This window comes from Volvox carteri, assembly GCF_000143455.1.
Source record: "Volvox carteri f. nagariensis unplaced genomic scaffold VOLCAscaffold_29, whole genome shotgun sequence".
Classification (NCBI taxonomy): Eukaryota; Viridiplantae; Chlorophyta; class Chlorophyceae; order Chlamydomonadales; family Volvocaceae; genus Volvox; species Volvox carteri.
In genome coordinates, this window is record NW_003307572.1 from 507,694 (window position 1) to 519,998 (window position 12,305).

Genomic DNA, 12,305 nt, shown 5'->3' on the forward strand with positions numbered 1-12,305 from the left:
GGAAACCCTTTGCTAAATGACGCTCAGTTGGACGAGCAATTTGTTGATCTTCGGAATATGCGTGGGTTTGACACTGCAGGTATTGCCGTACGGTGTTTGATTGCTATGTCGTCTACTTGGAATTTGATGCGCACGGTTGGTGTACAGGGCCTCACTGAGGCGCAACACCTTCAATCTACGAACCATTTTCGTACTATTGTTGTACGGGGGATATTAGGGCTCAGTCCGAGGCATCCTCTGCCGGCATCTTGTCAGTCGGGGGCGACCGCCATAACGCGCATATCGCAACTTATCAACCGCCTACGCCCGCTATGGACCATAGAGGCCAGAGTGGCTATGAATGACGGGAATCATGAAATACCGCCTCCGCAAGAGGCCTGGAAAAGAATAGTTATTAAAAGCTTGGGTTGGAGGTTTGGTCAAGTGCTAGTTCACTTCTCTCATTTAACTGTTAAGTTTGCGACGACTTTGTTACTGGCACCTTTATTACGGACCCTTGATGAAAGGCATAAGGATTTGATTGTGGATGCTGTTGATATCGTTTTATATGGGTACCGTGTCGTACCGCATAAAAACAAGCCGTGCCCTATGTGTCCGTCTGTTTTGGTTCCGCGCGGCCGTGGACACTCTACAGTCATGTTTGGCTGGCAGCTGGTAGCAATATCAGCATCATCATTAGCAACAGATGTATCAGCGCAGTGTAGCAAAGCCTCTAGGAATGCAGCGACAAAACAAAGTCAGTGCTGCCAGCTGTCAGCCAGACGTGACTGTTCTGTTGCGCGCGGTGCCTTGTGTGCTGGGACTGATGCAATTTGTGTAGCGCGGGATTGGTACTTGGATCTTGTTGTGACGAATGCATTCACATGCGTGCTTCATCGAATCTCAACCTATCTGTCTAATTAAGCACGGCTTTCTTTCTCATACCGTGCCCTAACAACCCGTACTGTCCCCCCTTCCACAACCGTCCTGTTGGTTGTTGATGGGGACTGGCCGGGTCGCTGCCAGTGCCAAGCATCACCACGGAAGCCATCGTTGCAGCTATCAAGGACACAAAATCACGTTGGACTCTTGAGGTTTCTGCTGGCACCAGCTCGGTTGTAGGTGAGTAGCTCACATGCACCAGGCTTATAGCCATCCACTCAAACCCATGTAAGCTTGTAGAAACGCTGTCGGGCTTTCGAAGTATAAGCTGGTCTTTATTTGGTTTTGGCCTTGTCAGGGAAGCAGAGGTACAGATGGGACAAGAAGCCGTAACTCCTTGAGGTTTTGCTTCTGCCCTATTGCAGAGCTTCGATGAGGCGGAAAATTACCACCTACCGTCTTCACATCTACCGTCGATGCAAGGAAACTGGACCAGGCAGCTTCCTCCCTCTCCAAACATTTCTCCCTCTTCACATCACCCTGCTGATCGTTTAGCTGCCTGTAAGCGGACACTGAACACGTAATTCTAGGCAACACCATATCACACCAGCTCATGCAGGCAATGAGAGGGGACACCCCAGCATACATCAACCGTCCAGTGGATGGTAACAACATAGAGGCCTCTCAATCGAGTAGAGCGGCCGCCTAAGCCTCTCGACTCTCAGATTGACAACAGCCCTTTTGGGACCAAGACTACTCTGTCGTTCACGTGCTACCAGCTGCTTGCAAGCTTTTTGTGAGTGATAACCATGCAAAAATGGCAACTCGTTCGCAGCCCAACCGTGCCAGCATGAATGCATCCAACATATGGTCAGACGTGAAGCTGCCATAAGAGCGGCTGCCCAGCGCTGCATTCGATATGACCACCTGACCGTCAATCGCCTTCGTAAGGTCGTAATGGTGTGGGACGGTGAAGCAGAAGCAGGCTTTGGCTGCCTGCAGGGAAGCATCAGTAGCAAGATCATATCTGGGATCGCAACAGAAGCGTCGGGAGGCCGCCTGACCCAGATAGTGTGAACAAAGGCAAATCATCAACATGCACTCTACACAGTTCCGTTCCCTGCTCCTGCACACTTTACATTCGCTCAAGGCATTGAGGACAGGATGACCACATCACCATAGTGGAGCTGTGAGTAGTTGAGGATGGGGATCACAGTTTGCGAATGATGTGGACATGGAAGTGGGGTGAAGATGGGACGGGATTGCACTTTCACGGAGGGTGCATGCAGGGCTCACTTAAGACTCTTGCTATCACCACTTGCGGAAAACCCTTCTTCTGCGCATGTCCATTTATTAGGCAACCAAACACGCCTCATCCTTAGTTGTGCAACCCGGGCTTCGCACTCTGCTGCCGTCTTCCCCCTTCCCCGCCTAATTACTCCTCTTTCCTGCCCTCACGAGCCCGGGACGAGGGGAGGTAACACGGTCCACAAGGTCCATCATGTGCGACAAAAAGCCCCCTTCCCACATACCCACCTGTTCTTCGGCTGCATCCGAGTCCAGCAGCAGCCGCTCCTCCTCCGTCAACACACATGTGACGGAGGCTGCAACAGGGATCAGGAACGGCACATGAGGGTCGTCCGGACGTACATGCACCTCTAAATCTTAAGCTCTCCGAATGCTACAACCATAAGGATTTAGCCACATAACAACATCCCATTCGCCACGTGCGGCCTCCACGTGTGGTTGGCACCACCACAGAATGTGGGCAGTAGACCGCCACCTAGACGCCTGCCCCCAGCTGTCCTATAAGCCGTTCAAGCAGTGGACCAGGTACATCAACCAGTACTAACAGCTTTTGGCGGCACAGAGGGAGGTCAACTCACCGTACATGGAGGTCATGGCTATACCCGCATCCACCAAGGCAGCGCACGCGGCGTTCAGTGCACAGGAAAGCACCGCCCCGTCCCCCTGCAAGACCTGGACAAGGGAGTGGAGCGGTGATGCGAGAGGATTGGCTGTGCTGGGAGCCCAGGAAGGGATGCCCCCCCTCAACATGCACCCCGACAGACCCCTGCACACGCACCTGCAATACCACCATGATGGACGTCCGGGGGTACATGCCCAGGGGTATGACACCCTCCAGGATGCCCCGCACCTCAAGCTCAAAGGTGCGGTCCTCGTGTCCTGGGCATGTACAGCACCGGTACGGCAGGACATGAATCGAAGTCATACACGGCGCCAAAGAACGTATTGGAAAATATTCCGATAAGGGGGAGGATGTAGGCACCGTGTAAGGACGTGGCAAGTGGGACCGGCAGCAGGCGTTATATCCGCACTGGCGGACGCACAAGCGCTTGGATTCTTCCGCCGCACCTTGTAAGCCAGCACGGGGTTTGTAGACCACTTCGACAACCGCCTGCTCCGCGTCCTCCTTCTGCGGTTTCGCCTGTCGAGGGCCATAGACAGCGGCGAGCACGCTGCTCCCTTCTTGGGTCCATTTGGCCGACCCATCAGCTCGGTCCAGTACGCTGCGCTCACATACCAGGGTCCTGCATGACGAACACAAAAGTTATTTGGAAGAGCTCTCCGGCGCGAGTCATTCCCGGAAGGTGAGCACCTGGCACCTGAGCTGCGTCGGCAGGCGTCCCCGTGCGCGGGAAGAGCCAGGTCCCGGACCAGCTAGTTCAACATCCATCATCACGACCTGAATATCTGCAGATACACTACAAGTAAACTCCTAAATGTGGGCTGCTCAAGGCTACAATGTCTATGTGTTGGCCGTCACTCGCAGCCGGCGCCGAAACTGCGCCCTCAACAGAAGACGATTGGAGGTCAATTAGCTAATAAATGTGTTCAAGTAGAATGTAATTTGTAAATCCGATCTATCTTCTGGATGAGAACACAGGTAGTTCGCATTTCTTGGGATTTAATTTCACGGAGGCTCGCCAGCTCAGCGATACACCACAACTGGTGACAGAAAGTCAACTGTGTAAGAAGCTACAAATTAGTAAAAGATTGCGTCTTGGCGTAACAATCTGTTGACCGTACGCTGGGCTACCAGTACTGCAGTGCGTAATGCACCCTAGGTTTGCTGAGGTAACATCCACGATCAATGCGCGTGGGTGTTGATTCTAGCATCCAAAACGTATGCAGCCGGCCGTTATCGTGCACAGTCCGTGGTAAAGGGACTGCCCACGGCCTGGGGCACGCTTGCGGAATGAGTTGATGGCTTGGAATGCGCTGACACAGTCTGGCGCTGAGATGTTCGGAATCATGAGAGACTCGGGAACAGCAAAGGTTTCGGGTTACTATGCACATTTTCGTTGGCCTCAAATGAGATCAAAGATAGAGCTGGAGGGAGGAGCGTCAGGGGCGACGCACTGGCCTACTTGTATGTGGCGTGGTCAAAGTATGCACTACGGTATGAGAAGTTATCGGCATGTCGCATTTCGCACCAAGCAAAATGGGTAAGAGTTAAATATAAACCGCCCCGACTTGCGAACAACCCAGGAAGTCATCCCCCAAAACATTCATTAGAAATATTTAAACAAATACTCACCTTAAATCTTGTTGGGAACCAAGTTAGTGTGAATCAATGGAAAGCTGGAAACATGTTTCACATTGACAGTTAGTACGTCAACTGCATGCTTTGACGAGACAGTGGAGAACGGTCCAAGAGCTTTTATTTAAGATATAGCATTGTATAGAGAAGTGGGCTTGTAGGAAATCCGTACCTATCATTATGTCAACGGCTCAACCTTCGAAGCCAAAATATAGGTCAATACCAACCCAAGTTTCTGCGTTCTGGTCATATTCCATTATCTAAACAGCTGGGAATACATTCGCTTAGGCAGCACTACCAGGGGCCTTCCGCCTCTTTGTTGCTTTATAAATTGGCCTGGGGACACCTTTCTTTGTTCTATTTCATTGATCTCCCTCTCACCTCTAGGTGGCCTCATGGAGTCTGCACCAGGCTAGGGCGGAGGCTTCCCTGTAAACCGCTGAGGACCGCGGAACACTGAGGAGCGCTTCCTTCGGAGCGCGGCTTTAGAAATGGGTTCCCGACCAGGCTCTGCAACGTCGTTCGCAACTACTGGCTTGCAGCTGCCGTCAAGGCCGCTGTCGGCCAGCAGTGCTGGGTCGAACCGGCTCAGTGGCAAGCCTCTGGGTGCGGAGAAGCTTATGGCAACGTGCGAGCGCATATTCAAAAGCTTCAACCCAGCCCAAGTAACCCTTGACACACATGTTGACAATAGTATTGCAGAGCTGCAGATATATAATAGCTTCGATGACAGTTTCATTAGGCAGGTCATCTACGGAGCAGTCCGCTACCGGCGGTTGCTCAGTGCTCTCATGGACTCCTTCTATCATTACAACGGGTGAGTTGTATTTCGTTCCGTTGGTGGGCTTTAAGAGCTCGATACCGGAAGCAGGAGGGGCCAACGGTCCTAAGGGGGGCCCCTAGAGAACAGAAGTGTGTACACACCGACAATGGATTTGTAATAATTGATCCAAGATTTGTCCTTCGAGTCCGCAGCCAATCTATGTGGAACCCTAGTCGCGAACCTGTCATTTCCCAACTGTGAAAGCCTTTGGGTTTTGTCTGGCAATTCCTTAACTGGGTCGCAGCTCATCCACACCCCGTTGCCGTTCGCATCCAACTCCCTCCTTTCCCTGTCCTGCCTCGTTCACCCTCTCCTTCCCGCCCCGACACAGAGGCACGGCCTCCCGTGAGGATGTTGACATGTACAAGCTGTACAGCTACCTCACCATCTTCCGGCTGGAAGAGCTCACCTTCAGCAACTTCCAGTGAGTGGACACGTAGGGAAAGTCGTTTTGGCGCAAGGGTTCTGAGGGTATGGAGTTCAGAATGTAGCGCGTGGGGAGGCCTGGATGGAAAAAGGGGAAAAGCTGCCGCACAGTCCTTGGCCGTCGACAGAGGCTGCTCGTGCGCCACTCCAGGCTGCTCGTGCCCCGGACATGTGCATGCCCTGTACCCTCATTATTGAGCAAGGTTCTGCAAGCCATTTTTACTGGTTTGGAGGCCGTAGCATCGCATTTCCTCGCTCCCTCCTGCGGCTGGTTATGGGTTCAGATTGCTTTCTTCCGTCATTTCGCCTTCTGCATTTTCAGGCGCCTGGTGGACGCTATGACGCCACAGAAGATGTACGTGTTGCTCAAGTACATCTTTGACCCCAAGTATCTGAAGGAGGTGGTGCGGGAAGACTGGCTTAAGCTGTACGATAAGGAGGTTGGTACGGCAGAGAGCAATACAACAAGGGTTGAACCACTGACGGAGAGGCGGGAAAGGGGGCATCCCGCATAGCTGCAACCTCTGCATCTGCCCGCTTGTTTTTCGCTGTCGGAAACTGCCATTGCGCATGCCTGCACAGCAAGCGCCGAGAAGAGTTTCCGATTACTAGAAGATTTCCCGAACAGTTCAAAACACCGCTTTTAGTTCACAATCACAAGGTAAGGAAGATCACTATTTGCAACTAACCCGTTGAGAGACATCGTTAGGAGAGCAGAACGGCAGTTCCGGCAAAGCGCCACTGTACAGGAGTCGTTACAACCTGACAGGCAACCAGCGAATATGCCTACTTAGACTGATGAATGAGCTCACTAACCTAAGCAATATTAAACCCTGCGCTTTGCGGACCGATATCGCCTCCAGGCCGTTCCAGTCTAGCTAGCGCTCTAGCCGTAGTGGGCGGTGCGGGTGCGGGTTGAAACACCGGTGATGGCTCTTGCGAATTTACTGGCGTTTATCTGTTGATGGCGTTTATTATCTCGTTGGGAGTTGTCGGTTGCCGGGGCGCTGAATTTGGGGTAGGTATGGGGTAGGTTGGCCGAGGGGCAGGCGGGACGTCAGCCTGATTGCACACTGCACCGTATGCATTTCCTTACTTATGTTGTGTTCCCGCCTTGTAGTTTGTGGACGAGACCATTGCTCGGCTGCTATCATGGCACTCGGAGAGCTCCGCAATGCTTTCGAAGCTAGAGTACCGTGTCACGCTCAGCCGAAAGACGGTGAGAAGATGCACGCGCGTTGGGAGGGTGAGGGCGCCGCTTGCGGGGCGATGAACACGAGCAAAGTGCGCGGGCCCTCCTGGATCGCTCAGCTTTGCTCGCCTTGCCACCTTCCGCGGGTTCGGTATCTCGCAAAATTACCATGCCACATCATTTCGGATCCTGGGGCTCCCAGATCACCCACGAACGGAGTCCATAAAATAGGGCCAGAGAGTAATTCCAGCAAGCTTGGGGGTTGCATCGCGACAGCCTCCGCGCATTGCGTTGCCTGTCAAGTGACTGCTTTGGCCCCATGTGAACCATCGCGGATGAGGCGTGCACCTGTTATCCAATTACCATTCATCCTGCGATGTTCCTAGCAGCGCCATGCTTCTGCTGTCCTCGGGGTTTCCACTTCTCATTGGACGCGACCGCCTGCCCGTTGCCTGCTTGCGTGGCTGCTTGCCTGCCTGGCTGCGCTTGCCTGCCTTCCCGTGTTACTTGTGTCCTCCAGGAGGAGGAGAAGGAGACGCTGGGCACCTCGTACGCACCGCGCGCGCCCACGGTGCCGCAGCCCTTCAACCTGACGCAGCAGAAGCCCAAGCCGCTGCCTGTGGAGGACCCTCCTCCACCGCCCATACGCGCCAGGCCCGCTCCCAAATCCCGGGAGGGGCCCACGCGGGAGGAGCAGGCGTTGCAGGCTGCGAGGGAAGCTAACCGAGCGCAAGCAGAAAAGAATGCCAAGTAAGACGCGCCGGGGGCATCCACCAGACATGCGGCGGGACATTGCCGTTGCGTTGAGTAATGTTGGTAGGGCGGATGCCGTAACGGCCGGTATGCAGTTGCTCACAGGTTCCGTTCCTGATGGCCTCTTCGCCGCCTATATGTTCCCTGTCGAGGACTGTCTTGTGTTGCTTTTCCCCTGAATGCAAACTCGAAGACCCTGGCCTAATGCAAGCCGATCCTGCCCTTCCGCCGCCCACACCAGGGCAGCGCCATTTAAGCTGCGAGTTTTGGAGCGCCCAACCAACATCGAGAAGATCAGGGCAGAGCTGGAGGAGGAACGCACCCAGGAGCTGACGTTCAAGGGAATAAGAGCAGCCCCGGCGCCGCCACAGCCAAATGCTCAGGTGGGGCGGCCGGGCGGCCGTGGGAAACAGCCTTTTCTTCCCTGACTGCATCTTGGTAACGCTTGGACGTCTCCCACTTCGTCCCGCCCTGCCTTGCAGGTCAAGTTGAATGCCGCCGCCATCCTGCGCGAGGATGCGCTGTACCGCCGCAAGCAGGCGGAAGAGGCGGAGGCCCTTAAGCGCTACGAGGCAGAGCTCCGAGATGCCAGCAGCTTCAAGGCCTGGCAGACGGCTATGATGGAGCAGGATGAGGCGGAGCGTGCGGCGTCTGTTGAGCGGCGAAGACTGGAGATGGCGGCTGCACAGGTGCGGGACAGTATGCGCCGCAACGCCGGCGAGGTGCCCATTTGCTATGAGATGAGGGGTTAAGCGAAATGGGGAAAAGAGCATCCGACTCATTATCCTTGCTGCTGTTTGAGTTCACTAATTTTGCCGGGGTCCGTACGCTTGGGCGTATGAAGCAATCGCGTGTGTCGTGATGCAAGCCATGCGGCCTTGCAGGCCCCCTGGAGTGTCGTGCTGCCTCAACGCGCCGCCTCGTGGCCTATTCCCCAAATAGCTAGGGCTGACTTGCACGCTAACTCTTGCAGGAAAATGCAATTAAGGCTCGGCAGGCGGCAGTGGAAGCCAACCAAGAGCTTGCTCGCGCGGCCAAGGAGGAGGCCAAGCGCCTGGAGGATGACCTACGCCGCGAGCGTGAGGAGCAGGCACGGCAGAACGCGCAGCGGCGTGATGCGGTGGTGGAGGCACGGCAGAACGTGCAGGCGGCTGTAGAGAAGATGTCGCAGGAACGTCGTCTGGCAGCAGAAGAAGAGCGGCGCAAGCAGGCGGAGGACGCGCGGACGCGTGCGGAGGCGGCCGCTAAGGAGATGGCGGAGCGGCGGGACATCATTCTGCAGCTGCGGGCGCTGGAGAAGGTGCCCAAACAGCGCGTCCGGGAGTTCGACCCCACGGAGACGGGTCCAGACTTCGGGCTGCTTGAGGTGCGTGGTTGGCGGGCTGGGAAATGTCGGACTGAACCCCAGACCAAAGGCATGTGAGCCAGCTGAGATCTCTTCTTCATTGCCTTTCGACGGAGTGGACATGGAGTGTGGAAGTGGGTGCCATGGGGGACCAGACGGGCAGTCCTTGAGGACAAGGGGGAAATGCTGCTTGCTGGCGCAGCGGCGGCAGCGGCAGTGGCTTAGTGCCGGACGTGAACAGTTGGGCGCGATGACTTGCTTATGGAGGAATGCCCTGGACATCCTGGTTTACTGGTACGGCTCAGGCTGTCGCAGCCCAGGAAGGATCACAGCCTACGGGATACAGGACGGTGTAAATGTAGGTCCCGCCGCCCTCCGATCCTCCACTGCTACTTTTGCATACGGAGTCGCCCCTGCCGTGGTGGCGCCGTTGTCGACCCGCTGTTCCGTCTGTCCGTTTCCATTTCCACCCATTCCCCTGCAGACCATGAGCCTGGTGGAGCTACGTGAGCGGCTAGCCGTCGCGAAGCGGAGACAGCGAGAAGAGGTGAGGGCCCGCCGCTGCCCCATTTCCGCTGGAGATGTGCCTCGAGGCCCCAAGCTTCTCTGTATTTGCAAGTGTCATGTACCACGTCGTCGCAACGAGATAGAAGCCCCTCTGACATGCTGTTCGTGTTCCTAATTGCTGCTTGTGGTTCTTGGTGTGCGCAGGAGGAGAGGCAACGGGCGGACATTCTGAGACAGAAGCAGGAGCGTGAGTCTGCCCTCATGGAAAAGGCAGCAAACGTACAGCGCGTGCGGCGGGTGGCAGCGGCGCAGGCGGCGGCTCGTCGGGCTGCATCAGCTGAGGCAACGGAGCGGAAACAAAGCGAGGTGCGGCGGTGGAGCGTCGGTGGAGCGGGGACGATGGACGATGATAAGGGTGCCGCCGCCGCGCAGCCGTGTATGTTTCCCGTGCTGCACCGCCCTGGGCGAGAGCTGGTTCCGGTGTTAGGTGGTGTAGGCCTGGGCACACACGTGCGCCACAGCCGAAGAGGACCGCCTGAAACAAGAACACAGGCAGGATGGGGCAAGTGCGTGTAATGCAACAGGTCTACCACCCGAGACAATGCCCGTCCGCTAAAATATTATGCATACAAGTAACACAATTGGCGCAGAGGAGAAAGGACAAGCCCAGACCTGCAAAACTCGGTCGCCGCTGCCTTGTCCCCCGCGTACATGCATACAGGCGGCCAAGGCTCGAGAAGCTGATGTGCTGCAGCTGGCTGATAAGCTGGATGCAAAGCGCGCGGCGCTCGCGGCGGAGCGGGCGCGGTTGGCGGCGGAGCAAAAGCGGATACGTTTCGAGCAGATGCAAGCGGCGGCGGGTGCGGCGGTGGTGGAAGAAACTAAGTTTCGGGAGCTGCGCGCGGGCGCGCAGCGAGAGGCGCGGGAGAGGCAGGAGGGAAAGCTAGCGAGTGCGACGCTGTACGAGCACACTAAGGCGCGAGCGCAGAACGTCCGAATGAAGAATGTGCGACAGGTACGCAGAGAGGGGCAGGGCAAGGACACGCATGCGGCGTCTGCCAGAGACTAGCCATTGCGCAGTCCCTCGCTGCCTGGACTTAGCATGAAGCCCCCAACTTCGGTTTCTCCTGTAAAAGTCTGTAAGCCGTTTTATAGCCGGTTCTTTCCACATCGGACCATGCAGGTGATGATCCTAATTCTCGCCAAAGCACTAATCAGTTTGTTCGCAGCTCTGCCTGTATTTTGCGCCCCACGGAGACGTCCTCAAGCATAAAAGGCCATGGACACTTTCCCTTGATGTCCTTCTTGTTAGCCACTGTGTCGTCAGGGTGACCTTCGCCCCCACCGTTTTATTGCCGTCCTGCCCTTAGGAGCTCAAAGCCAAGGACGACTTCATGCGTGCGTATGATGAAAAGCTGGCGGCCCTGCGGCAGCAGGCTAGCAACGAGAATTTGGCAGACATGACCCGGCGCACGGAGATCGTGTCAACGCAGCGCAATTTCGAGGCGACGATTAAGGAACGCACCTCCTCCAGCGCGTACAAGCCTTTTCAGGGCGGTAGCACATCCATGCAGGCGCGGCTTCAAGCGCTAGGGCAGGGAATGGAGCTTGGGTAACACTGTGATAATGCGGCGGAGGATAGACTGAGGAACTTGCTCAGTTTCGTATATAGGCGCATACATTCGGGCAAGGCGCATGCGTGCCCCTGAACGGACTAGTAGTATGGGCGCGTGTGCTTGCATAGCGTACAAGGGCCCGTGGCTTAGCTCCCGAGCCTGTTGGAGGGCCCAGCTGGGGGCAGGTGGTTAGCTAGGTGTGCGTGCATCTTTAATTGGCGGAAACTTCGCGGGTTGTCCACATCGTGTCCTTTACCTGCGGTGTGGCCCATTGAGGACCCGGCAGCAGGTCCTCAATGTAGCCTTGTAGCATGGGATTCTCGTTGCGCCGCCATTAAGAGATGAGATGAGGCGATTGCGGAGCCCATTGCTCTAGAGTGAAGCCTGAATGTACATTTGGCGCCAGCGCTATACAGTCATGGGGATGGTGGAGTCACGGATGACCTGCGAATCGGCTCCAGTGGCAACCCTTGCTCCCCGGGGTCCTGACGCGCACGGCAAACCCAGACAGATGTTAAGAGTGCTGCAGGTGTGTCCCAGCAAGATGGCAAGGAGCGTGCGATGAAAGGCTTATTAAATGCTTTGGCGGAAGTACCGCCAGTAATACCGCCAGGGCTGCCGGCTGCTGATGGATAGTCCCTTAGGGGGAGTGCACGACAGCGCGCCGGATTGGGGACTTGGGGTCAAACCTGGGGCATTGAGCATTTCAAGCGGAATCATGAATAGGAATAGGGAGGAGGTCGCTGCCTGGCCGGTTCCGCTGCACAGTTACTTGCGCGTGCCATGATTCCAAACTCAAATGGACGGTCGTTGGGTTGTTCGCATTGATTACCGGAATATCGCCGGTCTTGGATGCTGCGTTATAGGCGCCTGGATGCAGGCATTATTCTAGGAGTTAGGTTGCACTCGGAAGTCCGCGTCTGTGGGACATGACCCCGGTACCGGATATTTCGTCGCATTGCCCACCCATCGTACCCATTATCATAGCGTGAAGCCATTAAAGCTGTGGCCCTCAGGCGGCTCGTTTTCGTTCTCTTCTCGGGCTTCTCGCGAAAACGGTGCTGCAGCCAAAGCACCCAGTGGTAGCGTAGTCTAGCGTAATTAAGTTGTAAGCGTGCGTGGGCTGCCCCCGTCTTCTGCGTTCTAAAACCTGGTGTGCTGTGTAGGATGGCGTGAACACTGACCAAGCCTAGAGAACAGCAGTGACGGAAAGACCT

The 12,305-nt window shown here is 55.8% G+C and overlaps 2 protein-coding genes across 2 annotated transcripts; one reads left to right on the top strand and one right to left on the bottom strand.

The window, feature by feature from the left end:
- Nucleotides 1-1,567: 1,567 nt before the first annotated feature.
- On the bottom strand, nt 1,568-3,860 carry VOLCADRAFT_105481 (uncharacterized protein). Its single transcript, XM_002952377.1, has 6 exons — nt 3,489-3,860; nt 3,238-3,413; nt 2,948-3,048; nt 2,748-2,841; nt 2,398-2,465; nt 1,568-1,857 (listed from the first exon to the last, which is right to left on the bottom strand). Exons 1-6 carry the CDS (start codon nt 3,560-3,562, stop codon nt 1,627-1,629), a joined length of 744 nt encoding a protein of 247 aa, XP_002952423.1. The 5' UTR covers nt 3,563-3,860; the 3' UTR covers nt 1,568-1,626.
- A 749-nt stretch (nt 3,861-4,609) lies between these two features.
- On the top strand, nt 4,610-11,844 carry VOLCADRAFT_105482 (uncharacterized protein). Its single transcript, XM_002952304.1, has 12 exons — nt 4,610-5,243; nt 5,581-5,673; nt 5,998-6,115; nt 6,796-6,894; nt 7,388-7,617; nt 7,862-8,003; nt 8,103-8,309; nt 8,594-8,986; nt 9,450-9,512; nt 9,677-9,838; nt 10,194-10,487; nt 10,843-11,844. Exons 1-12 carry the CDS (start codon nt 4,918-4,920, stop codon nt 11,086-11,088), a joined length of 2,373 nt encoding a protein of 790 aa, XP_002952350.1. The 5' UTR covers nt 4,610-4,917; the 3' UTR covers nt 11,089-11,844.
- Nucleotides 11,845-12,305: the final 461 nt, after the last annotated feature.